Genomic DNA, 27068 nt, shown 5'->3' on the forward strand with positions numbered 1-27068 from the left:
TATATTTTTCATTTTCTCACAGCTAGGACTTCTGGCACAGCATCCCTACATTAGAAGGAATCCATCATATTAATGATCCTGAGGCCACTTCATCATTCACAGAGAAGCAGCTCGCCTGTTCAAATAAATTATCATTGGTGTTCCATTAATGGAAGTTTTCAAATCTCGCCACAGAGGATGCCATTAATCTGCGCACAGTGTCTCTATGGAGTGGACCGATAGGCTACTGTACCACTGCCAGTGATCTGTGAAGATGAGAAACTCTCCGCTGTCCTCGTTCCCTTTCCTTCTTCGGGAGGAAGTCATAATATGATTGACGTTAACTACTGCTTCTCCAGACTGTATCTCTCCCGAGTTGCACATTTTGTATTTTTTTATGCACAGCTAAATGGGACATATGCTCACAGGTGTGAAATTTTTGGTGACAAACTCTGACCTTTGCCCTCCTAATGGAATGCTTTCAACTAATTAGACACACATTACATTTGCGTGTTAGATAATTGCAAAGCCAAAAGCCTCTGCTGCTCTCTGGGGACTTCACATATATCCATTCCCCTGGCACCGGTGCCCAGATGTGGGCCAACTTCCAGACACATACTGTAAATATTCTGATTAAACATTATCAGAAGGACCTTGAAAAGTCACACACTGTGCAACTTCCTAACACTTTAATGAAATTGCTTCTCATAATGCTGGCATTCACAGACTATTATGTTTTTCATTATGACAACCTACTGTAGGACTCAAACTCATTTTCATTTTCTCTGGATGTAAAAGAGTAATAAATCCCTTTCCTTTAATGCCCTACAGACAGCCTGGCTTCATGATCAGACCTTAACAAATAACTTGTGAAGTTCAGTAATATGGCTCTCAGAAATTAATTCTGCAGAAGCCTGATAGCAGCATTTTGTGGTAAACAAACTGAGCTTTATAAGAGCTTTTGTTGTGCTTGTTGGCTTTTAAGCTCAGTTTGCTCCATTTGGAAGCAATAAGCACTGCCTGAAGGTGAACAGCTGGATCTTGTTTTTTTCCCCACCTACCTACGATCTTATTCATCACCACTTCTAATTTACATGCTGTCTCTCTGGTCACCCTTTTCCTGCCATAACAGTACATGAGGCTCTCATCCACTCGCTTCCTGGCCAGCTCACTGTACTGTGAGTCAGGTGATAAATATGAGGTACCAGTATGAGGCTTGTAACATGTCTCCAGGTCTGGAAGGATCTCCAGGCTGTGTTCCTGCCAAAACGTATCCTTATGCCGAGCCTCATCCTGCACCTGAACCTGGCACAGCAGGGAATGAAGTCCCACTGTTTTCTGCCGACTGACCACTTTGGCCAAATAGATGAGCTCCTCATGCAGCACCTGATGTCTGTGATGAGCCCCAGAAGCCAGGAGTGAAGCATATACAAATTTGGTCTAAAATAGCACTGTAATAACATGTGAATGTCTCAATGTGTAGCAAATTTGAACGACTAAGCCCATCATTCCCATGGGCTGTTGGAGTGGTAAAGGTGCCCTATTGGCATAGGTTCAGTTTAACTGTTAAATCAAACAGGAAAAAATGCACAGGATGACCATGTGGGAAAAGCAGCTTAAATGTCACCCCTCCCCCCCCACCACCCCCCCCAGCCTTCACAAAAGCCGGCCATGCCAGATCAAATTAAGTGGTTTGATACTTCCTCTGCCAATCGGATTAGTCTGATTAATTCTCAAAGGTGTTTAACTGATTAAAGCTGGTTAATGGACCTCAGGAAAGTTTATGGTGTCAGAGTTGGCTGTGATATCAAACGGAGGTGGAGGAAAGTCAGCACGGGAGGTAACTGTAAAAACACGTCTTCCTTTAGTGTTGCTCTTTTATCAATCACGAGTATGTGAATGTCCTGCATATTGTACTCAAATAATCTTTTTGTTTCTCAAAATGGCAAGACTCTGAGGAAGAAAATGCTTGACAAATAGTGCATCTGCTATGTAGTCACTCTGTGCCTAAATATAGAGTGGAAAATGGAGCAGAAGAAAGAGGCATAGTGAGGACCATAAATATTCACAGTCCATCTACAGTATGCTGGGAAATCTGTGGTCTAAGGAGAAATCTTCCCTTCCCTTAAGTTGTCCATAATGTGACACCATCTTTACAGGTGTTGCCCCAGATGTTACTGTAGATTTGGATGTTTCAGATTGTGTGGCAGATGTGTTTCTGCTGTTGTGACACAAATCTTGTAATCTTGAAAGTGATACTCTGAATCCTGTTATGAAGGCTGATGGAGAGAGTGAATGAGGAGTATTGGATAAATGGTTACTGCTTTTGGCCCCCACCCTCTCTTCTAATATACTCATCTCCTGGGGTAGTGGTATCCATCATTGAGATGGCAGGAGCTGTTATGCCAGGTTGCCTTGTGCATGTTAATAGTAGATGACTCTTGAAGTGACACAGCTTATGTGTGCTCAGTCTTTAAATGCAGCCCCATGTTTCCCCCATAAAGTGTCCATCAGTACCTTAATGCATCTCCCAGTGAAAGTGACAGTGCCGGGGCTCGCACATTATTAACTTCAGACATTTTTATGAGCCTGTGAAACAGAGTGCTCCTAGTGAATAAGATATGTGTTCAGTGGTTGTATATTAGTCGTCTAGTGTTTGGCACACCAGTACAACCTCTGATAGCCAATGTTTTAGTGTGTTTTTACATGCGCCTAAATCGCATACTGTGCAAGTGTAAATGCTGAAGTTATGACATTATTATTTTCCAGTGGGATCAAAATAAATTGGGTCTAATTGTGCTGTGTATAATCTATTATGTCACCCATTTGCTTCCACGGGAATACATCTACATGTATATTAATGTTATGTAAACAGCATTTGTAATGACAAATTATGCGGTGGAATCATAAGCAGCTTAGCAGAGGTTAAAGGCATAGCCAAATTGGCAGGCTCATGATAAATGCATGGGATTTGTCTAAAATATTAATCAAATGTAAATGTGCAATGAATTTAATAGTGGCTTATTCCTGAGCTATATTTGGAGGCAATAGAGAGACACGTCCACAGGGACAAGGAAATTAAGGCACATTTTCTGGAAAGCAATAAAAGCCGAAATTAGAAGAAGAAGGGGAAACCTAAAATTCATGTAGCAGAGGGACCGTTTTATAAAATGATCAGGTTTTTGTGCTCTGTGTTGTCAAGTGGGCGTTTTCAGTGGGGAAGTATAACAAACTCCGTAGGATGAAGTTGTGGAAGTAATAAGAAAAGTTATTTTAGGACACCGATCTCCGTCGTGGGAATGATCTCAAGCACATTTCAGTGAGTGTCTCAGGAGGCACCCAACCTTTTATGCAACGAGACAAAATACAACCGCTGGGGGCGCGTAAAAAAAAAAAAAACAGACAGCAAACAAAACACTGGGCTGGAAGAAGACGCCCAAGCAAAGCAAGCGGAGTTTGGAAGTGTCAAATCCGTGTTCGGTGCTGGAGTTTACAGCGCTGCTCACACAGCCAATCAGAGTCTGCTCAGCCTCTGCCAGAGTTGTGTGGAGCCTGAGCTCAGCGCGATACTGTGCGTAAAAATCTACCTGCCACACTAAGCAGCAGTGCCATGGCACGCAGAGCTCAGCGAGCAAAGTCCATTCGCATGCTCATGGAATAACTTCCCTTTCGGACGGATACTGTACGTTGCGCTGCCATGGCTGTTTCCTAAAACTGATAATGTGAAGTGGAAAGGTGGGTCCGTTCGTCTCCATCGATTCAGTTGCGCCGAGGAACGATGCTCAACATACCTACGGCAGGATTTTCTACTACAGGTTAGACGGGTTTCAAAGATTTTTGCACCAATATTATAAAAAATATTTCATATTTAAGCTAATATTACAGGGTAGATGTGTGATCTCTCATCTATGAAAATGTGAAAATGCCCCACAGCTCCGTAATATTTGTAAAAAGCAAAGGGTGTGATGGCTTCAAAACTACAAAGATAGTGTGTTTTTACTGAAGTGCAAGTGTGTCCGTGTGTGGGATGAAGAAAAAGATTTTTATTTAAACACTACATGGATGAACTATGGTGAATATAGAAAATCATATAAAGATAGAAGGCAGAGATCATTTGTTTGTCATTAATGCTTATGATCTTTAAATGCTAAGGCGTCCAAGCACAAGCTCACATATCCTAACTCCACATCTTCTGGTGGCACATTAAGTACGTGTGGCTGCGGGATCTGGTTTTTGTGGGCTAATGTGTTGTGTAATGGAATGCCCTGCTATCTGAAAAGTGGCTCAGGCTCATAAGCGTGTCAGAATGAAGACCGCAGGACACAGTGTGGATGATATACTGAGCCGGAGCCTTGGTTGTTGGGGTCCCGATTCAGATCCTGGTTATTTATCACTTTCCATGCTGAACAACTGTGAAGCCGATTGTGGCTGCATGGGCTTTTGTTGTCATGGGGTCACAAGGGTCAGATGTCTTCTATAGATCTGCATGTCCTCCCAGAGGGCCAGGAAATCGTTCCATGTACACAATACAGTGATCAAGGCTGCAATGCAGGTTTTGTTAATGTCATGGTGGACATGGGGTCAGCGTGCACAGTCTGACCTGGCAGCATTCCATTTTTCAAATGCTCTCCCATATCCACTACGACATTAAAGCCAGCAGATGGTATTAATGTTGTGGCTGATCAGTGTACGTTGTAAACAGTGCAATATTCTGCAATAGGGTTTTAGTTATACTGAGACTGTTTCAGAGACATCCATCCACTCAATGCCATTACATTATGTGGTGCTGCCCAGCTCCTGTGTGTTGGCATTTTATTTGATGCAACTCGATCACTCGTCAGACCTCATAAATCAAGCTCTACCACACTTAGTTTTTCCTAATCTGTAGAAAATCACTACATTTTATTTGTGTATATATGTGTGTATATGTGTGTGTGTGTGTGTGTGTGTGTGTGTGTGTGTGTGTGTGTGCCCTTCCACTCGAGCTCATTTTGCACTAGAGCACTTTCAACAAAAAGCATGAAATGACTCTGACTTGATTTGATACTTTCTACTAATGCAAAAACACAACACAGCTGCTTCAAAGACGATTTTCTTATTTCATCATTAGACACGGAATGAAAGTTTAATTTGATGCATGAGGTCTTTAAGGGCCACGAGGGACTGATTATCGGTCCTGGATGGCAAATTTGCAAAACAAAATAGTGTTTTTGCTCTGGAACTGGACATGCTCAGAACATACAGGCTCTCATTGGCAGATTAGTAGATTCAGTGACTGCTTCTCGTTATGGTGTTTATCTTTACCTGAACTGATAATTTTTTAATCAGGCTTCATCTTAATTTGTCCCATGTTCAACTGCTTTCTAAAACATTTAGGAGGAGTCTAGAAGGCCTGTCCACAAACTCGTAAAAGTAATCAGTATGCACTGTGAAATAAAGCAGCACCTGCCGCACTTCCCCTCGTTTTCATCATAGACAGCCGTGACATGTGGGCAACGTTTTGTTTCTCTACATGTGTATATGAATATGGGGGTGTGATGGCAGATGGTAATTTTATGGCTCAGACTGGTGAGAACTTGTGAGATGAATGCTGATTGCCAAATAAGAGGAAATGCTTCCTCTTTTTTACTCTCTTGGAAATGATGTCTGAGAGAGCACATTACATGAAAAAATGCTGGGTTAAACAGAATAAGCTGAATTGCAGCTATATGTTTCCTCAAAGAAAAAGCCATGATTAAGCTGGACATTTTTTTTTCTATTTCTAAAAATATTAAAAATAGTTTGGTTCTATTTCTAAAAATATTATGATCGCGTTCTTACATTTTGTTTTCCCAGCTTCCAAACTTGGACTCCATCCCCTGATCCACTAGACTTTTTAACCTGCCGTCATCATGGAGAGCCTCAGTGAGCTCCAGAACCCCCTGCTAGGCAAAACAAGCAGACATGTGGTTCACAACGACTACCAGGGTTATCAGTGTGAATTCCCGAGCCAGCCTTACCAAGACGACCTCATTGGCTATTACTACACTGGGACTGATGGCAAGCAAAAGACTCAGCAGTTCCTGGATGCAACGTCCCTGCATCTAGCTGTGGAGGCCTTCTATGGACCCAGCTTCATTCTGTATAAGGATGATGTCAGCCTTCATAGCAAGGACTCTAAGAGTGAGAGCTTTGAGACCACATTCACAGAGAGTAAGGACACTACTGCTATGGATGGAGTATCTACAGAAAACGCCGTGGACAGGATACAAGGAGAGAAGGATGTGAAGATCCAGACCGTGTCCTATGAGGTGGAGGATGAGCAGGGTCCAGAGTATGAGGTCAGAAGTCACACTAGAGCTAAGAGTGAATATGTATTTTACTTATGACAGTATTCAGAGCTATAGTGGCATTTATTTGTGAAGTAGTTGCCTGGTGTACTGCGTCTCTAAGCAGCATATTGCATATTGTGGCTATAATTTGATACTTGATTATATTCCAAAGTGTGCAGGTGTAGAACGTTATGTTTTACATTTCTTACACTTGCTATAAGCTGTATGGGAATTATTACTATAACTACACACATTAAAGATCAAACTGATGCAAGTAAGAGCCATTAGGCAGCGTCTGACAGGTTAATTACAGTATTGAGTTGTTATATGAAATTAAAGGCGTCTTGACATTTGCTCATAACTGTCAGGGCCGTCTTTCTGCAGAAAGTGAGTCATGGCACGTATAGAGAAGTGATGCTTATTATTTAATTTACTGTTCCAATAGACTGGCTGATTCATGTTCATTTCACCACTCTGTTATCTAAATGGTCTATTTATTGGAGTCTTTCAAATCTACTGCAGGCTAATTGTATTCTTTTGTTTTATAATTATGTCCTAGGAAAATGAAACATCTCATTTTATCTATCTAGGCTATTGTTCTTTAGGGTCTATAACCTCACTTTCCAAAGAAAACCATGATAGCAAAAGAGCAAAGTCTTTTCAAAACTGGTAAAAATCTAATTTCACTCTGAGAGGCTTGTGAGACACCCAGAGCTCTGAGCTGGCAGAGGAAGACGTATAGCACCTTAACTGCAATGATGATTGCGCCAGCTCTTGTCACTCGGAGGCCTGGCAGATAGATAGAGACGTGGGACCAACTGCTATTAATGCCATAAGTAAAGCCATGCTATGAGGGCATTAGCAGAACTGCACTGATACATGGCTGTCAGAGCAGGTGAGCCTGGAGTTAAGTTATTTTATGTCAATTCAACAGAGCGAATTAATATGGTGCACAGTGCCCAGATAAAAGTTGTGTTTCCAACTGGGGTATTTCTTGCGGGTCCATATGCATGGTTTCCACAGTTCTGGGATTCTTGTCTTTTTGATCATTAAAACACAAGCAAACGTGCACAACACTACAGATAATTTGGTGGTAAACATTATCCTTTCTTAAACCTTGAGTAGACCATGTGCAAGACGTGTTGATGCAAAGCCGCTTTCTGCAGCAGCAGTTCTAACATACAGAGGACATTCACAGCTCTGGAGAATCAGGTAACCAGAGGGAGAGAGCAGAGCTGAGGAAAGCTTTGTACACATCCTAAAACACCAGGATATAGTCTGTGACAGTTTGTGTCTAGTGTTTACACATTTCCCCTTCACAGTGGCACTATTGTTTGTAGCTATTTTTGTGCTCCATATTGCAGCCCAAATGTCATCACACTACTTTACCATGGTGTCCCGTTCATTGTGTAGACTCAGCAACCCAAGGAGCGACACAGTGTACCTTTATAATAGTAATTCCATTCTTTTGCTTGTCAGCAGATGCTTGACATCTGTGTGAGGGAGGAAAAAAATGTAGGCAAAAGAAACAATAACGGGTAGCTGCTGCCACTGTGGTTGTCTCTGTTACTAACAGGATGCAGGGGTCTGCAGTGTGTACTGCTGTGGGGTCAACTGTCCCCTCCAGACTCTAACGAGGCCTCAGAGAGAGACAGGGTTGTTAAAGGCACTGTGCCTTGATAGAGCCCCGTCAGTTCTACTGGCATCAGACCAGATTGGGAGTGTGTCCCCAGCCCCCAGGACTGTGTCAGGGAGGCTGTCACTAAGACTGAAAGCACCAGTCACTCAGGACTCTTATCACTCCTTGCTACATAGATAAAAGGAAATTAGTGCTGTATGTGGCCACCAGTTTATTCATGCGACATCAGATTATTTGGGTGTGAGCAGCTGCTGTTTTGATGGATCACGCCCGGCTGTCCAGGTGGACAATGTTCATAAAGCAGATAACAGGCAGTTTCATAATCTTTTCTTGGCAAAGGTTTCAATGTGTAAACAGTTTGGATAGTGTATCCCTGCCATCCTCCACTTCCTTCTAACATCTGAATAAGGTTTGTGCACAGAGACACTCCCAAAATAGCTCAAAATGATTACATTAGATCATCTGGTTGTCTAACTGTAGATGAGATTAGAAGCTAAAAGAGAAAACTGTGCACAACATGTTTAAAAGTGTGATTGTCAGTGCACAAATATGCTTCCTCTTTCTTTGCCTGTCTCTCTGACTGTTCTTTAATTATCTCTAAAATGGCTGGTTCAGTTCCTGCCTTACATATCGATTTCTACTTTGTGCCTTCCTTTTCCCTGCTTTGATTGATCCCTGCAGGCAGCAGGACTAACAAATGAAACCTGCTCTTCATGGAGGCTATTTATTTAGACAAACATCCACTGTGTTTCTTCGATAGGTGAGAGGTGAGGCCCAGTTCTCTTAAAGGTCAGCTATGCAGTCGTAGTGCCATTCTTACTGCGGGCACAATGTGCCAATGTGTTCTGATTGGCATTCGAATCTATCATCCATTAGCCTGCAAAGCCCCTCTGGCCCTGAGTTTGAGTGTCATGACACGGTATTGAGACCCTGTTGAGCACTCAATGCTTCGCAAGATGCAGGGCACACTGAGGAAAGATGACGGAGGTCTCCCATGCAGCAGAAGCAATTTAGCACATAAACGACACTGTTTTCTTGTTGTTTCCCCTGTCACCTCGCAATGATGGAACAATCCGTTAATCCTGTGTTATCTGTCATGCCGCTTATGGGTGTTGACAGAGACACCAAATCCTCTCTGGCTGGCTGGGCACAACCTGTCCTGGGTAGTTGCAGAACAAGGGCAGATACACTGGCCTCGGGGGAGGCACGAGTTGTCAATTTGTGCCACTGCAAAGATGCCTCAAGTCCACCTGACCATCTCCATGTCAACCTCACCCTAATATTATTTAGGTGTCAATCTCAGTATCACTATGCTCAATTGTCATCCTGTTTTAAGAAAGTGCACTTTCTCATAAAATGTATTTCCACTGTAAAGTAAAAAAAACCAAAAAAACACCATCATCGCTTCCTTTGCTGACATTCAATTATTCTCTATCAACCTGCTCTCTTCCAGAGTGACAGCTCCAGTGACAGTGAGAGTGAGGACAACTTCATTGTGCTGCCCCCTCGGGACTACCTGGGTCTAGCCATCTTCTCCATGCTCTGCTGCTTTTGGCCCTTGGGCATCATTGCCTTTTATTACTCTCACAAGGTAAAGGCCCAAAGACCTCAAGCCTGTCATTATATCCGATTACACTGCATTTTATTTGAGGTCAGTGAGCACAAGCACCCAAACAAGTGCTACCACAGCCTATTTTTCCACCCTGTGACACTCCTTGCAGTTGTTTCAGATGATTGACTGCATAAATTCAGCAGGTTTGACCCACTTGTCAAACCTCTATATTCACTTTAGGAAGCCATTAACATTGATATATGGGTTTGCTGTATGTTTTGTATAGGTGACATGTCGGTATCTTAAGATTAGACACTGTGCAACATTAAACAAAGCCTCATTTTGTGGCTTTGACACAGTTACCATTATAATTACAGAGACAATTATACTGGAACAGAGAATAGTGTGTCAAAAGAATAAATAAAGGACAGGCTCATTTTTTGATAGGAAACCAAAACACCCAAACAACACATTTGTCACTGTCAGAGGGATAATGACCTAATTGCCATGGTAACTAATAGCTCCCTGAGAGCATTTCTTGTTTTCTCTCTTTTAACTGTGGCTTAACACCTACTCATACACTCGACGCTGATGAGTAACACACTGGCTCATTTCAGTCTCTGCTTTGTTTTGTCAGACCGGCAAGGCCATCTCTAAGGGAGATTTCTCCAGAGCAGGAATGAGCTCCAGAAGAGCCCTGTTCCTTGCTGCTCTTTCCATTACAATTGGAACAGGGATGTATGTAGGGGTGGTTGTGGCCCTCATAGCGTACCTGTCCAAGCCTGGGCACGTATAGCAGCAGGACTGGGTTTGGTTGGAGGGAGAGAAAAAGCATGCAAGACGGAAAAGACGAGGTTGGTCAGAGCTCTCCGCCTCACCTTAAAGCCTGGGTGTCTACATAAAGAAGGACCTGTAGGAAGAGAAAAGAATAAACCAGAGAGAAAATAAACAAGATGTGTGGATGGAGTATTACTTGGACTGCATATTGATCTGGACTGAATCTCTATTATGGGATGCAACACTCCCACCAAGGTATTTCATCGCTATCACAACAAGAAGATAAGACAGCGCTGAGACAGTTTACTACTCTCCCAGAGACTGCGCCGTAGTAGCACTATGTTAGAAAAAAAGCAGTACTACCTAACTACCTACCTTTTACCACCTTAGTCAGTTCACAAATGGTTTACTTCATCTCTACAGTAGATGTAGTCTCTGATAATACTTTTGCAGATGTGTATGGTCACTTTGTGAATTAATTTCTGGAAAAAACTGCCAACTTGTGGGTTCCTTTGGTGGGTAAGTAGACCTTAAATACAACGTCTGTGCCCAGAATGACTCCCGATTCATTTATTTACTAGTCCCTATATAAAGTACACTGCAGTTTTCTCCATAGTGAGCACTAAATTGATAGTTCAGACTCTTCCTAATTATATTGCATCATTACTAATAAAGTGCTGCTCAACAGTAATTTTCTTTTCTGTGAAGCAGAGAACGCTGCATTTTATTTTTACATGGGATTTTTAAATGTGCTATACAGTGTGTATGTAGATTTATGTATTCAACTTTCAGATTCAATGAAATGGTGGACAGAAAATGAAGGACACTATTTGTCGGCTAAATAGGGAGTCATTTCGGACACAAGACGGTGACAACAAAAGTGACAGAATGTACACAAAGCTGCTGAGCAGTGGTCAGCATATTTCCTGTGTACTGTAAATAAAGTCAATAAATACATTTGGCATGTATGATTACATTTCTGTGTTGAGTTTGTATGTTGTCACTGTGCTTGTGAGGGTTTCTTTCTCTAACCGTCCTAAGACATACTGTTAGGACAACTGACAGAATGTCAATGCAAATGGTTATCTAACTGAATGTAAATAAACTAAACTAAAAAAAACTAACAAGAAATCCATTTGGCAATAAGGGAGGAAAACAAAAAGCCAAATATGGTTACAAATTGTTTAATGCTGTTTTTTGCCAGCTGACAATCAAAACTGGATTCGGCTGTAACAAAACAAAACATGGGAGATGGACAAAACATGGGACAAAATACTTTGGCAACTAAGGATAGAAGTAAAACTCTAACAAAGAGCAGAACAATACAACAGATCACCTTCCTATGCACTTAAATCAACTATTTTAAATAAATAAATAAATAAATAAACGTCCTTTCTGCTTCCTTTTTGCATCTCATGAAATGTAAACGCTTTTCTGATAGGACTTGCTTTGATTCTTTCTCCTTGACTTAGATACCTGCTCACCTTGTACCTCACTTGTAAGTCGCTTTGGATAAAAGCGTCTGCTAAATGACTAAATGTAAATATAACGAATTGAAATAGATACAAAATTATTGTTTACACCTGAAGTTGGTATAAATAAACAAAATCAATTCTATAGTAAGTAAAAAGTTTAAATAGTTACCTTGTATAAATAAATACAATAGCTGGCATTTTAATGAATATAGTTCTGAAAGAACAAAAACACTTTGACTTTTTTCTTGCACATTGCGAGTGCATAGGAAGGTACGGAAGAGTTCTGTCTTCAGCAGTTTTTCAAATATTGGAAGTAAGGTTTCTGAGCGTTCAGAGTTCAGTTTAAATGGTTGCATAAAACTATTACTATTTCGAATATATCTTCTTATAATCTGGAAATATTTGAAGGCAGGCTTCTGCCAGTCGGTGTTGGAAGAACAAATCAATGAATTATGGAGAAAAGTCATGGAAAACTATTGTTAAAATGTTGTAACAATGTCTGCTGACATTAATTATTGTTAAATAAAATCTAAGTTATAATCCATGCACCACTATTCTTGGAACATGGTGGCTGGGGGTTTTGAAGGAGATATGGCTATAATATGTCCATCAGACAACAAGGTTGAAAACCAATGAAGACATTTGTGTGAACAAGATAGGATTGTGTGATTAGAGGAGCCTGTCTGAGCGTTTTGTTGACCACAGTGTTATATTGACTATTGCAGCGACAAGCCTCTGCTGTAACTGGCATGGCTCTTCACAGTCTTTTGGCATCACTCACTGTCTAACCTCGAGGTGATTTTAGTTGCCAGAGTGCTGTGAGCGTCAGGAACAATGTGTGCTCTCTAATGTCAGGATGTCAGAACAAAATGAGAGCAGCACTTTATTCCCCCCCAGGACTTGAAAAGACCCTCATGCACATTCCATTATTGGTATCTCATCAGAACATTAGCCTCCAGAGTCAGAGTATCCTAAGCCTGCCCCTCAGGTTCAACTTTGCGGACAGCGTTGAGCACATACTGCGTTCAAGAAGGAGAAGACAAACGATTTCTACTCCTGTATACCTTATCATTCTCTGTATGTAGCAAGGTAAGTTTTAGCTTGCACAGCCAGACTTCTCCTACATTTGTCTGTTTTCTCGTCTGCAGCTTCTCTTCAAGTAAGTCTGTAATGCATAAAATGTGGCTCAATGGGGGATACGGGGGCGAAAGTGCCTCTCTCATCAATGGGAGCTGTATTGGGTGCTGAAGTGGGCTCACTCTGTGAGTGAGTGCACTGGTGCATGTGTTTTCTCTCCCTCAGTAGCTAGGAAGCTTCACCCACGCCTGCTTGCTCACTCACAGCATCCATAGCCAGCACAGACCATCAGAAGTAAACTGATTTCATTTGTCATCCACCCCCACATGAATAAAAACTTTCCAAGAGGCAGCAGTAGGTTGAAAATAAACTCCTGCAAAATTTTCAGCATGAATTTAGTGCGTGACACAGGTTTTATTTCGAAAGGATTCTTGTATTGTCCATACAGTGTGTCTGAATACGATCCATTTATCTAAAATTAGCTTTAAGTTTGTTTTTGGCAAGTAAAAATAAATTCCGGCCTTGATCTGTCGCATCTAAAACAAAAATAGAAAGAAAACAAATGTGTCTAGCACTCAAAACTGAAAAAACATTGCTTTTCTGGAGGAGAAACAATGATGAATGGGCTGAAATGAAATGGATAAAGCAGTGGAAAGACAAAAATACATTAGAGTCGAGTGCTACATTAATAAGGAGCATGATGCTCTTGACGGTTCATGCAACTGAAAGGCATTTTCAGATTCTTGTCGTTGCTTTGATTAAATACCTGTCACCGCTCTCTGCTCATGGGCAACAGATGCATAAACAACATCTTCAGTTTGTGCCATGCCTCTGTGAAAGAGGATTTGGTGATTGCAACAATTACAGGAACAAAAAACTATACTATTCAGTGCATCCTTTTCTTTTACTGACAGAAGAAAAGTAATCCTGAGGGAAAAATCAATTGTAATACTCGAAAATAAGATTTAACAGGCACATTTTTTACATTTACCACCACCCAATCCCACATCGGGAGGATGCAATGAGCGTGACAACTGTGTCCTAATACACAGTTTGGAAAAGTTGTCTCTGCATTGTGCGACTCAACTTCAGATCATTTGGTAGATTACTGACTCTTGCATGCTGTTTGAAGTTTATCCAGAGAGCATTTTCTGTGCAGGAGGATATATGTTATGTATATTTGATTATTCCGAGGACACTTTCTAGGCCGACAAAAGCGCCAATGGTGTCACTGGCAATGGAGCAACTGGAAATCCATGTCTGGTGTCCATGGAGATTTTAAATGTTTACTTGCCTATATGCACAGCAGTGCAACATAATAGCACTAACTCAACATTTGAACGCACCAGGAGTTTTAGAGTGTGATGAGTGCACAATGTGTAGTGAATGCTGGGAATGGCTCCATTAACAAATTTGAGTTCGTAATGCAAAATGTTGCAAAACATGAGCCCATTTCAAAAAATGTAATTCTTCATTTTATTAAAAGCTACTTGTACAAAAGATGAAATAAAAGTGAAAGATAATAAATATGAAATCTGAAACCTCGCACACGGTTTACAGTAAGCCTGCTTTTCAAGAAATTGTTTATTATGTGCCTTTTGTACGGCAAATTGCAAAAAACATGTAATGATATTATGTCAGTGACGTCATGTGGATCTAAAGGCTTTATTTCTGAAAATGAAAACAAAATGTGGAGGTGTGGAGTTTAGAAGACATGAATTTAGCAGACTTCTGTAGCAGTAACCATCCTGATTGCTACTGTATACATGTTTTAGATGTATACCTCCTCTTTATACAACTTTAAATTTTAATATTTTTACATTTTAGATTTACTCCCTGTTCTGCATAGATGTACTAGTGGGTTCACATCAGTTTTTTTTTTTTTTTTTTGGCTTATGATTCATAACCCAAAACAGTGTCTGGTTGGGGTTTTTTGTCGAGTTTCAGATGTCTGGGTGGTTAGTGTCATCAATAACTTGTTTTTTCTCCAGTTTCCATCACTGTTTGAGGTTTGAAGAGGGAACACGCGTCAGTATCATTTCTTCTTTCCTACTGTATAGTACGGCAAGACACGTGTGGTGTTACTTTAATGTGCAAAAGTTCATTAAAGCCTCCTATAACCCAGACTCACTGAATAGCACTGCTACAGTTGCAGTGCAGAGACTTTCACTTGGAAACATCATAATAATGCACATGTAGCTAGTACAAATGTTCTTTCATCATCAGAAGTAACAGAAATGGTCAAAGAGTGTATAGAAAACTAAAAGAGTAAAATAAAAAAAAGTACATTGTTGCAAAAGTTTTCATCCTACTAGCTGAGTGTGAATTGTCTTTCTTTTACTCTTTTTGGCTGTGCATAAGTCACTTTTGAAGAACGGGGGAATGTGATCTGGAGGCAAGAATGAGGAAAGGCAAGAAAACACACAAAAAGCAAACTGATCAACATGCACTTACTTAAGTAAAGCATCTCCTTCCTACCACTGCTTAGCTTTAACAGGACAAATCTGTATCCCTAGAAGGATTCATATAGCACTTTCAGCATGGATCAAGATATGAAGACATGCCTATAGCAAGTCTTAGCACAACATACAGTATGTCAGCATCCATTTGTGTAAACCTTTCTCTCTCTCTCTCTCTCTCTCTCTCCCTCCTCCTTTCAAACCCCACTCTCACGTTAGAATTAAGCTCATCTTTGAAGCATTTCACACACACATGCTTATCTGCCCTCACACCTTTGTCGCGCAGCAAACATGTCTCTCTCTGTGGCGCCGGCATTTGCCAGGATGCATTCTGGACTGATAAGGGGCCTCACAGCCTCATCCTTCGGCTTCACTTATCACCTTTGAGCAACAAGGGAACACTGTCTAACCACTCATGTTTCTCTTCCCTTGATAAGTACAGACTGGACACTTTTTTCCTTGTTTGCTCTAGGCATTCTTCATAACTTCTGTCTTTTGCCAACAACAAAACATCTAGGGCAACTCTAAGATAAGACTCAGAGAGATGTGAAGGTTTTTAATTGCAGCCAAACTACCTGACACTTTACAGGGAGAATGATGTCATTTTCTGAGACAAGAAATATGAAGCAGGAAGTAATAAAAAGGCAGATAGATAATATTAAAGTAAACAGAGCCTGACACCATGTCTACCCTGATGGTGGGAGGCAGCATCCAAAACTGCCAACAGATTGCTTGCTGAAAACATGGAGCACTGAAGCTAGAGGGTGGCTGCAGTGGACGGTGGCTGCTGTTGTAAATCATTCTGGGATGCTTACTAAAGTCCAACTTCAAGAGATAACCAATATCTATTACGAGTCTAAGTGGTGGTGACAGAGAGGAAACACTGAGAGCAGTAAAGGTCGCAGGACAGAGAACTCTAATCAGTCTAACACTGCAATCATGATCCCTAATATTCAAGGAGCTTTCATAATGAGACAAAAGCCAAGAAAACACATATGTTTTTCACCACCAACTTGGTGATGTCCAAATTATTATTTCATTCCTAAAACAAAGGCTAACAGGTCAGCAGGTGTAACAAGATTTCCATTTTGTTCCCTCACCTGCTATAATGAGACTTTAGCCCGTTATAATAAAATAATAAAACATTATTCAATAGGCCACAGACATCAACTGCATCCTTCTCTCAAATGGCTTGTGGGTTTAAATTAGCATTATTGTTACACAAATGGAGTAGTAATATTCAAAATGAACTCAGAATACTGATTTCTCTAAATTTGCAGTACTGAGATGTTGATGATACTTATCCAGTGAAGTGGAAAAAAAAGAGCAGGTTGGCTCAGCGTGATCAACCCAGGAAGGCTCTGGAATAATGAAGCCTGGAGATGAAATCAGCCCCGAGCCAGGACACATCACTTAGCCGCAGTGTCAGTCCTGTCTCCATTAACTCACAGTAGACAGCCTCATCACTGGGAGCTCCAGAAGAGTGACAAGAGATGACAAATATTGATCTTGATATCAGATCATGCTCAAATGCTTGTATTAAAATCCTTTCTCCAGCCTGACAGATATGAATCAATGTCAAAATGTACATGGTGTTTCAGCACCAAGACTTTCATATATTTATGGTATACATAGACAGTCTAAGATGTGAACTTGAATTCTAAGACACATGTACACTGGATTTCTTGGGATCTGATGTGAAGCTCAAGACTGCCACCATGTGGCAACAATAAGAATGATTCCAGTGAAAAGATCATGTCCTGAAAATACAGTTACACAGTTGCTAGACTCACAACTTAATTGGTGAAACCTTTATGGCAAATAAATTAAAATAAAAATCAAAATTGGAAAATAAATAATATGAATATGAAAATGAAACATAGTTGTTTGGACACATGTGTGCATAAATGTATATTTTGCACTGTATATATGCATGTAAATATATGCAAAGTAAAACATGTTTTTTTTATGCATGAAATACTTTGTAAAAGCATTTGTACTTTATGCATGTGGTAGTAAATAGTACTGTACATATATAGAAAGCTCAGATGCCAGTTTATGAGGTACACCCAGGTAAAATAGGCTAATCCAACAGTCCAGCAGTACTGTAAAACATCTTTCTTTTAGTGTGTTATCATTTTGGATTTAATGGAAATATAGTTTTTGAAGATGTAGCTTATGTTTACTGCATTATACAGAGAGGTGGGTGTTTCTGTTTTTGTCCACCTTGTTTATGTCAATGAGGTTAGGCTAAATTTCAAAAACTAAACATGCCTTGTGCCTTGTACCGCAGTCTACATGTTGTAATCATTCGCACATTACATACAAATATGTACAGTATATAGTGTAGAACACACACTATACTATAGTCTCCCTTTTTACTGTATGTATATTCAGGTGCTGCAGGTTCTGTATACATTTGTGTGTGTAGTGGCTTCAAAAGTCAGTTGTTGTTCACTAAGATCATGTGATACAAAAGCTGCTAAATGACCCTGTGGTAAGATGCCAATGTACTATAAATATCATCATAGAAACCAAAATGATGCAATGGGTTAGATTAGATTAATTGATGGGCATTAAATGCTGATTGGACTGTTTAAGTGATTTGTTTCAGTTTGCGTTGGGATCAGTTTATTCAATTAAGCATGTCCATGGTGTTTGAACAGATTGTAACTGTCATTTCTAAAAACATATATGAATATATGTGTGAGTTACCCATCAAATGGTCTTTTTTTGTTTCAGCTTTAATAACAATCAGCTCTTATATACTCAGAGATGTGTTCTGGCTTTGGTTGTACTGACAGCTGAGTGCAGCAGAGGGCAGAGCAACACCACATTTCAAAACGCTTCCCTCTGATTTCAATTTTTGTGTTTCATATGAACTTCACACACAACTGGGAGCCAAGAGCCTTCCCAAAATGATCTGCATGCACTTAATCTCACCAAAGAAATCATACTGCTCATAAACCCATCAAGAAGAAATTGAATGTTAATATTGCATTAGTGGAAATCTTTCCATAAACCTCCCTGTGATCTCACTTTGCATGGATTGAAATGATCTCATGATGGTCTTCAACAAGCATACTGTGAATTGCCTCCTCATATCCAATGTAAACAGCTTGATCTTCAGCAATTCTGATCTATCATAACCTTCTATTCCACTCTCAGGGGATTAAATAGCTTTGCACTTTAGAGCAATAATCCTCACTCTGTATATGTCTTGACCTCAATAACTGAATTGGGCTGAGGGTCTATGGAGGTGAGGGCTTGGTCTATTGCAAATCATTTCAATTGCTCAGCCTCAGATGGTTATTTGGCGCTAACATTTTTTTAATCGGATGTGGGAATTTATCGTTTATCCTGTGTTATCCTGAAATTCAGGACTAAACCATTATTTTCTAACCTGTGAAGGTTCAAAAAGACTTTGAATTCAACATGCTGATGTCAGTATGTGTAATGTTTATCAGTTAGCTTTGTGTGTCAGGATGCTAATATTCACTAATCAGCACCAAACACATACAGTAGTAGCCAAGAGCTGAAGCAAAATTGCGTTAGATGTTTGACAAAGAAGAAGCCAAATAAAACCGTCTGGGACCATCAAAATTATTACACTTCAGCTGTCGTGTGATTTCAGTAAAAGGATCAACTTCAGGGTGGCACTTAAAAGAAATTTAGAGGAGGGTTAAAGTGAGTAGGCATGATCGCCTGTGATAATTGACCCAGAGGTGGTTGAGATAGTTAAGTCAGGGCGAAGGTGGTGAATTGACCAACAGTGCATTATTCAGGCCAAGTTAAGGACCACTGAGGGATATCTCTATCATTTAATGACCAACAAACTGGAAATTGCACATGTGCTTTAGTTGCAGAATTAAAATCTTTAAACAGCTGCGTGATTCCTAAAGTGCTTCCGAGTGTGAGTGTTTGCAAGCTTCATTGTAAAACACACAGTGTTGCATCGTGAGCTCTCCATCAAAAATTCCTGCAGTCTTAACTTCACGGACACTATTGGCAAACATCTTCCTGAATCTACACCTTAAAATACAAAAATCTGGGCTATTCCGTGGTACACTGCATCAACATTTCTTATTATCTGGACACATTCCAGTAAATTTTCCTGCCATCCTTAATTATTGTGTGTATACTAATCTCTGTCAACAATGTAATTAGCAACCATTTCCCCATCCAGTAATATTATGGTTCCAATCTGAGAGCCATTCAGTGCTGAGACATGCAGCAGCATACTGATAATCATCATCCCTTGCCCTTTGAAATTGCTCTCTGTTTAATTGGAAGAGAACTCAATTGTTCAATACATTAGGAAAGCCCATTAGCTAACTGAGGATGAAGTGTAAAATGTGATATAGATTACAGCTAATGTAGAGGCGTAGCTGTGTTTTAAAGCTTAGTTCAAGTGGCCTGATACAAAGTTTTATGAACAGCCTGCCTGGAGAAAATGAAGAGTGGCAACACATAAAGCTGTTAGACTTTGGCTAAGTATTTAGATAAGAGGATAAAACAGCTTGAGTGTTGGCTGTTAATAGCATCTATCAAAGTGATTTGAAATCAGTTTGAGGTCATCCTGCCTGGAGGGAGGTGCTAGTGCTTTCACTCTTTCTCTCATCCCAAAAGCATCAGTCCCCTAGTTTAATCTGAAATTGAAGGCTCTCAACTGAGACGGATTATGGGGACTAACCCAAGCATGCAGTTGGGGACCGTCTCCTAACGAGCCGGGGGCCAGCTGAGCATCAAGTGACAACAAGTAGGTACTACTGCTACTGCTACTGCTTAGACAATGTAGTCACCTGCTGTGGGTTCAGCCATTTGTTTGAAAGGAACGTAGAATAAATAGACACCATAAAGCCACATTTAATAAAAGGTGATTTCTATTTTATGCTTTGCAGTTTGATTTATACATATTTTGAAATGAAAACACAAACATTTTTAAGACTACAAGAAACATAGTTAAAATTGTGCCTTAGAGAGAGAATAATATATCACTTATATACAGTGCCATACAGGACAACACTTACTGTCACTGAAAAGAGTACTGTCAGTGGGAGGGGGCTTATTTCAAACGCCACTGTTTAGTCTCTGTACAAGCAACACTGACTGCTCACTGCTCATTGGTGGTCCTAACTGATTTACTATAGCTGTATGCATAAATTTGTACTCATCTGGCTCTGTATGTACACCAGTATTTACACCCCTCTCTGGCTCGTGTCAATCTTCTTTGTTTACTCATAAGCGACCTCTGTACGTTTGGATGTAATTCAGAAAAAAAGTGCATTTAAAATTCCTCTGCAGCAGTGAACTGGTGCTGTCCAGATGAGATTTCTTCTAGAGGAAGTCGAGATGCAGACCAGGTTATACATGTCAATGAATGATGAAAACCTGCAGGAGAGAGTGATGTCAGCTAAGTCCGTACACATGCTGAAAGCAGCCAGGCCACTGCAATCACTCATCCTCAGACTTTATGGACTTTTCTCCTCCTCTGCTGGGCTCAGGGGATCAGCGGCTTTCTCCTCTGCTGCCTGTCTCTCCTGTTTGCCCTCCAGCAGTCTGTCATGAGAAACTGTCCCCAGCACTTTGGCACTGTGCTCCTGTGCCTTGGCCCTGAGTGCAGCAATGCTGTTCTCTCTCAGTTCCTCTTTAGAAATGGTGGATTTGCCTTCTGACCTCTTCTCCTCCGCCTCAGCATCCTCTGCCCTCTGAGAGCTCGGCTGCTGGGGCGCGTCACACTTTCCTGTTGCTGGGGGAGCCACTGCCTCCATGGACTTTTTGTGCATCCCTGCAAAGAGTTGCGGGTATTCAGATTTAGAATTGCGTCTGTTGATTGGTAAGCCATCTTGGACTGAAAATAGCAAGCAAAAATAGTTCTGATTTAGAATATAATGCTTGAATGGACAATGGCAGTGCATGGCCATGTAATAGCTGGGCCATGTTGTTTTCTGTTTAAGAGTTATGTGTTTTTTAAATGGTCATGCTTAGCAAATCTACCACAAGGCAGTGTTGTCTGCACTGCAGTGTAGCACTTTCACGTAGTAGGCACATGCTTATTGAACCATGCAGTAAATACACTCTCTACACCTATTAAAGTGGGAACTTACAGAAATACAAAGACACAATAATAATAAAATGTGTGGAGGAACAGGGACATAAGCCTCACCGAGCAGCCAAGGGGCACAGGACTCCATGATGCCATCCTTGGCAGATTTGAGAATGGACTCTGGCAGGGGGATCGAATGCCTTACCATGGCTCCATACAACCCATACTCAGCCATGACAGTGCTGCGCCCCCAGCATTTCTCCCTCTTCCTCCACTTGGCTCTGCGGTTCTGAAACCATACCTGTGGCAGGAAGAAAAATGTCACAGTTATTAGTCACCAGCACCATTACCCTCTCACTCCAAATCGAAACTATTAGGTTGCAATAGAAATTCTGTCCGGGTGGAAACGAGTGTCTGTCAGTGTTCACTTATGGCAGCACAGATCATGTTTATTTTTTTTTTGTATCTATTGCATAATGGTCACACTGGTACTTTTAGTTTTAGCTGACACACCAGAGATCAGACAAGGGCTGAATTCTCAACAATATGGGAGACAACAGAGCGACATGCTTCCACTTTAGACTTGGCAGACTTTGCTTTAGGATTTGCAGCATGTATTATCTTAAATGCAACATGCAACATTTGGTATCTCTTTTTAATGATAAATAATTTAGTTACGAAAGTTTTATCAGTTTTAATCTATCAAATAAAACAATGCTTTTGAGAAAATCAATTTACTGCAATTTAATATTTTTGGATCAGTTGCGGTGCAATACAAAATGTGTAAATCACTGGTAAATAAATTTTATACATATCATTATGTCACTATCATAGGAAATGGTAGTGCAGTTGAAGAGGCACAACATATGTACTGCAGATAGTGCAGATTGTTGTATTAATATATCTAATAATGCATATAACATTATTGCATTATTGGATAAGGGATTTTCACAACCTGACAAGCTTATTCATTAACCTAACGATCTAAGTGGAAACCATTTCTTTCTTGTGTTTGTGTATAAATACACAACTTCAGCATGGTAATAGGTGTTTTAAATATGACCTATTTGGGAATCATTAGTCTGACTCAGAGTAACTTAAGCTAACAGCTGCTCCATTTTGATTCAGTCCATTGATTTCCCATAACCTGCTGCCAACAGGTGTGAAGGATCTCTGCCTCCTGTCAGGGCTCATCTCCAGCTACCTGTGGTGGCCTCAGAGATGGTTTGACACATCAAGACACTTCACTTGGCGACAACCAACAACTGCTTCAAGGCCCTGCAGGCTGCCTGTCAGCCCAGAGTGAGGCCAAATTAATTGTATAGCTGAACACAGGCCTGTTAAATACTTCACTTAGGCCCCTCTGATGGCTCTGTGAGCAGAGGAGGGGGCCAGAGAGGAGCCTCAAGTGAGGGGACAGATATTAAACTGAAAACGATCAAACGGTTAAGCTGTTTTCCCTGGTAATTCTGACGATAATCCTTATTTCATACAAGATACTCTTTTTTAAGAGAAATTGCTTCTCTGCCCCTCAAAAAGAAGTCAGTGCGGAAACTGCAGGAGGAGCGACCCTGGGGCACGCCGAGGCTGATTGAAAAATAAGTTAATTTCAGGCCCAATCGATGGTGGGCAGGCGGGCAAATATCACGGGAAATTAAACTACCGGGACTCTGGGGAGCAGCGCTATTGACCCGTGCTAATAAATTCAATGTAGTTATTTCATTTGAACTCCTTGCGCCTCTCCAGCAGCAGCAGCCAGCCTCCCGAGCTCGTCTGATTTAACTAATTACACTCAACGAGAAAATTGGGTGTTAATTTTATTTAGGATAGGAACAGGCCCGGGGCTTATTTATTTATTTATTTCCTTTTATTATTTATTCGCGGCAGTACGGCAGCCCGTAATGAGAATGAGATTAAAAGGCGCCCCGGCAGATGGATGGTCCAGGTCACACTGCAATCTTCTTCCGCCTTGATAGCTTGATTAGGTCGTTAGTGGCTCCTTCTCCGAGAACAAATTGTTTCACATCCAACTGCGCCTGATGAGAGATTATCTGTCCTGGCGAGGCTGCTGGAGGAGAGCAGTCTTTGTTCAGACAGGAGAGGAGCAGCGATGATCGATTTACGCGAGCTCACTTAGGCCATTTCCCCTTTAACATTAGGGCAGCATGAGAGGCAGCTGTCGGTCTGCACCCACACATTACTGCAGGTTATTGGTACTGATGGAAAATGGAAAGACGAATAGAAACTGCCCTTACGGGCGAAATTCATAAAGCCAGCCGTTATAGTATTAATACTAATCAATTAGGCTTATAATTTCAGAAACATATTCATTGTATTTTAAATATACGGTTATATATACGTATTACAAGAACAGCCTGGTAATTATACAGTATGTTTTGCAACGTGCTAAAAGTCACGATAATATGGGCCAGATGCTCAAGACAAAAAGGTTTTAACTATTGACTGTAACTATTGTTTGTTTGTTTTTGTTATTTTAATTTGCCAGGTCCTTTTTTGTATAATGCAGAAACCATCAAACCATCGGAAAAAAACATGGATCAAACCCTTTTTTCAATTTTCAAAAATCATACGTTACAGACATATTATACATTATATTCCTACAAATTAAAAGAAAACCAAAATCTTCAGAATATCTTATAATATCAGATATCTTATTTCTTTCTTATAGTGAAAAAAGTTGCCTATAACACCTTGTATCAGGGAATGATGACATTTAAAATGTAGCTTAAATCATAAAATAAAGTGAACCATGAAGTCTAATTCATACAGACTCGGTGTATTGAATATCAACTCTAAATGAAACACATTCCTTCGCATCAAAAAAAACTGACAATGGCAAATATAATTAGAAAACCAAAATAGGAATGATCACTTTTTTAAATTAACCTTTGATTTCAAAATACTAACTAATTTCTAGTATTTGCCCATTAGTAATATAAAAACACAAGAACCTGATGTAGACCATTACCTGTATCCTGTCTTCAGGTAGCTCTGTTTTCATGGCCAGCATCTCTCGTGCGTAAACATCCGGGTAGTGCGCTTCATTAAAGGCCTTTTCTAGTTCCTCCAGCTGATACGAGGTAAAAATTGTCCTGTGGAAACGGGTTTTTGTTTTAAATGTCTGGACGTTATAATGCACTCTGCATGAATTATTCTTATTTTTTCTAATAATAAAGATTAGGTGAGTCTGACAAAAATGTCTGGGGTCAATTTCTACAAAACAATAGCTAATAAAGTATTTTATGGTGCGTGTGTATTTGTGCTAAAATGGAGCAAACCGACACACAAGCTTTACATTTGTGGATGTGAGAAATGGCAAATAAATAAATATAATTACAATAAAACATATAAAAGAAATGAAAAAAACGATCTATACGATCTGTGCCAAGACAAATGTGTAATTTCTTATTAGTAATTTGACTGGAAGTACTACAGGATACAGCATCAATAAGAATAAATATAATATTAGCCTATAATAACAAACAGGACAAATACAAATACATTTTACTGAGAATAATGGTCTCTGCAAAAGAATCTTTATGGATAAAAGACTGTCCTGTGTAAGTATTACAGAAGTATTTCATTTTCACTTCATTTCAGAAATAATTGATCTAATTTATTTACTGACCGGTGGCGTCTTTTTTTGCGTTTCTTGCTCTGACTCACTGATGACTTTGAGAGTTTTCGTTCATTTGAAGACAAATCCTCAGAGTCTGGATTAAAAAGAAGACAGGCATAAATATACAAATACATTTCTTTAAAATTTAAACCGTTGGCCACAAAATTATTCTGTATTAATGGCACTTGTATTTTTTTTACTGTTGTGGAGGACAGGGGTCAACATGGGAGCAGTTCAATGCTGTCTAAGATCGACAGGTGTCAATATACACAGAGGATCAAAGCTTTCTGGAGCTGGAGCATGATGGCCCCTCTCGACTACAACATTAAAAACCAAAAAATGGTCATACCTGTTGGAAATTAGCATCACTGTTATTTTTACAAGGCTGCAGGCCTACCATTCTAATTAATTCAAAACTACTCATCAGACACAATCCTAATAATAATAAAGGGGCTACTAAAACCACAAAAATAAAAATGCAGAGGGAAACGGCTCACATTCATATAACCCACGTTGTAGGCTACACATAATAAAGTCAGTGTTTATTGTCAGTAAAACAGTGTTTGCAGGTCACCTGAGCTGGCAGACTGGCTGGTGTCCAGCGGCCCTGCGGACCTGCTGTGGGGCTGCAGGCGAACGTCCTGTGCGTCCGACAGAACCGTCTCCAAAAACGCTGGTTGGCTGTAAAACGTCGGAATTCCACCAGGGCCAATTAATCCCATCCCGACGCCTACCCCCACAGCGGCGGGGCCTAGCACGGACCTGGCCGCGATCAGGTGAGCCCCAGCCGGTAGCGAGCCCAGTTGGCTCCTCGGGGCTGCCGAAGGTTCTTTATTCAGCCCCAGTATCTCCTGGATTCCAAATCCGGTGCACCTGGGAGGCGGGTGGTTCGTGCTGCTCTTCGGCTGGTGGCTGTTACTGCCTCCGTTTGCACCCAGATAGGTTTTTTCCGATACATTTAAACTTTCCGACAAGACGGCGCTTTGTTTCCCCGTCATAATGTCTTCGATGCTCCCCGAAAGGCCTGTTTCTTATTATACGGTATTACGAGGTTGTCCCCAGTGCATGATCCTCTGTGTAACACACAAGAGTCCTTTAGAAAATGGTCCTTTTATCCAACAGGTCCATCCCAACAAGAGGCAGGAGCCAGCAGCCAATCAGCTGCAAGCATTTAGGATTCCTGTGGATCATGGATGCGTTATACGCCCTCTCCGATGCATATCTGCATCTTCCCGAGGACCATATAGATAAACGAGGAAGAGATTTAGGCTACAGAAAGAAAGGGAGGAACGAAATGATTGTCTTCAAAGCTCCAAGCTGCGGGAAGAAAGGCAAAACGCTGAGAATGAAAATGGACCAGGAATTCCACAGTTTAGAAGACATTAAACATGACAGAGAAATGAAAATAGAAAAAATATATATAGTGGGGTTTGAAGACGTTTAGTAACAAACCTAAAACCCAATGCCTGAGCTGATGCAAACTCATTGCGCATATAATTTTCCGTGAGGAAGTCAGGCCTAATTAAATCATCTTTTCACACCTCTTACTTACCTTTGAAGTGCTGCATCTTTAGAAAATTACCTCAATATCCTAGAAGAAATCAGTATGTATTACTATTCGCTGAATGGCTTACACACACAACCAGCTATGTTCTCTCTGCCCAACTGGCTCACACGAGTGGATAATTGATCTCCAGATGCTATGAAAAACCCATCACACGCAAATCAAAGGCCCTCCCAAAAACGACAGCTGGACGATACGGACCCGCTCCTCTGCACGGTCCTGCTCGGCGCTAATCCCACAGCAGCAGCACAGACTACAGAGCAGATTAATTCACAGGGGCTTTTCCTCCGAGAAAAGGGGAAATAATAATGATTTAATAATAAGAATAAGAAAACTAAGAATAAGAATAACGAATGATTAAAACTAAACAAAAACCTCATGTAAGGAAGATGATAATTCTATTGTATTAGACAGTCAGGTGTCACTCTCTGTGTCTATATCTATCTATCTATCTATCTATCTATCTATCTATCTATCTATCTATCTATCTATCTATCTATCTATCTATCTATCTATTTATATATATGCATGCATTTGTTTTTTTTTAGC

General features: G+C 40.5%; 2 protein-coding genes across 3 annotated transcripts; one reads left to right on the top strand and one right to left on the bottom strand.

Moving 5' to 3' along the window:
- The first annotated feature begins 3380 nt into the window (after nucleotides 1-3380).
- Nucleotides 3381-11234, top strand: LOC137101850 (synapse differentiation-inducing gene protein 1-like). The gene is made up of 4 exons (XM_067480751.1): nucleotides 3381-3794; nucleotides 5815-6299; nucleotides 9383-9520; nucleotides 10119-11234. Exons 2-4 carry the CDS (start codon nucleotides 5871-5873, stop codon nucleotides 10275-10277), a joined length of 726 nt encoding a protein of 241 aa, XP_067336852.1. The 5' UTR covers nucleotides 3381-3794; nucleotides 5815-5870; the 3' UTR covers nucleotides 10278-11234.
- An 8927-nt stretch (nucleotides 11235-20161) lies between these two features.
- vsx2 (visual system homeobox 2) lies at nucleotides 20162-26947 on the bottom strand. Of its 2 annotated transcripts, none has more exons than XM_067479824.1 (5): nucleotides 25530-26947; nucleotides 24965-25049; nucleotides 24305-24428; nucleotides 21436-21616; nucleotides 20162-21057 (listed from the first exon to the last, which is right to left on the bottom strand). In XM_067479824.1, exons 1-5 carry the CDS (start codon nucleotides 25951-25953, stop codon nucleotides 20741-20743), a joined length of 1131 nt encoding a protein of 376 aa, XP_067335925.1. In that variant the 5' UTR covers nucleotides 25954-26947; the 3' UTR covers nucleotides 20162-20740. The 2 variants fall into 2 exon arrangements, with proteins under 2 accessions (XP_067335925.1, XP_067335924.1); XM_067479823.1 differs by having other exon boundaries at nucleotides 20162-21120.
- Between the last annotated feature and the right edge of the window lie 121 nt (nucleotides 26948-27068).

This window comes from Channa argus, chromosome 16, assembly GCF_033026475.1.
Source record: "Channa argus isolate prfri chromosome 16, Channa argus male v1.0, whole genome shotgun sequence".
In the NCBI taxonomy this organism is placed as follows: Eukaryota; Metazoa; Chordata; class Actinopteri; order Anabantiformes; family Channidae; genus Channa; species Channa argus.

What these genes read in the sequence shown, in the direction of transcription:
- LOC137101850 (XM_067480751.1), top strand. Translation starts at nt 5,871, where the DNA reads ATGGAGAGCCTCAGTGAGCTCCAGAACCCCCTGCTAGGCAAAACAAGC. An exon ending in AGCAGGGTCCAGAGTATGAG is followed by an intron (nt 6,300 to 9,382) that starts GTCAGAAGTCAC and finishes GCTCTCTTCCAG; the next exon opens with AGTGACAGCTCCAGTGACAG. An exon ending in CCTTTTATTACTCTCACAAG is followed by an intron (nt 9,521 to 10,118) that starts GTAAAGGCCCAA and finishes TTGTTTTGTCAG; the next exon opens with ACCGGCAAGGCCATCTCTAA.
- vsx2 (XM_067479823.1), bottom strand. Translation starts at nt 25,953, where the DNA reads ATGACGGGGAAACAAAGCGCCGTCTTGTCGGAAAGTTTAAATGTATCG. An exon ending in CAGCCAGTCTGCCAGCTCAG is followed by an intron (nt 25,050 to 25,529) that starts GTGACCTGCAAA and finishes TTTTTAATCCAG; the next exon opens with ACTCTGAGGATTTGTCTTCA. An exon ending in CTGTGCCCCTTGGCTGCTCG is followed by an intron (nt 21,121 to 21,435) that starts GTGAGGCTTATG and finishes TGCTATTTTCAG; the next exon opens with TCCAAGATGGCTTACCAATC.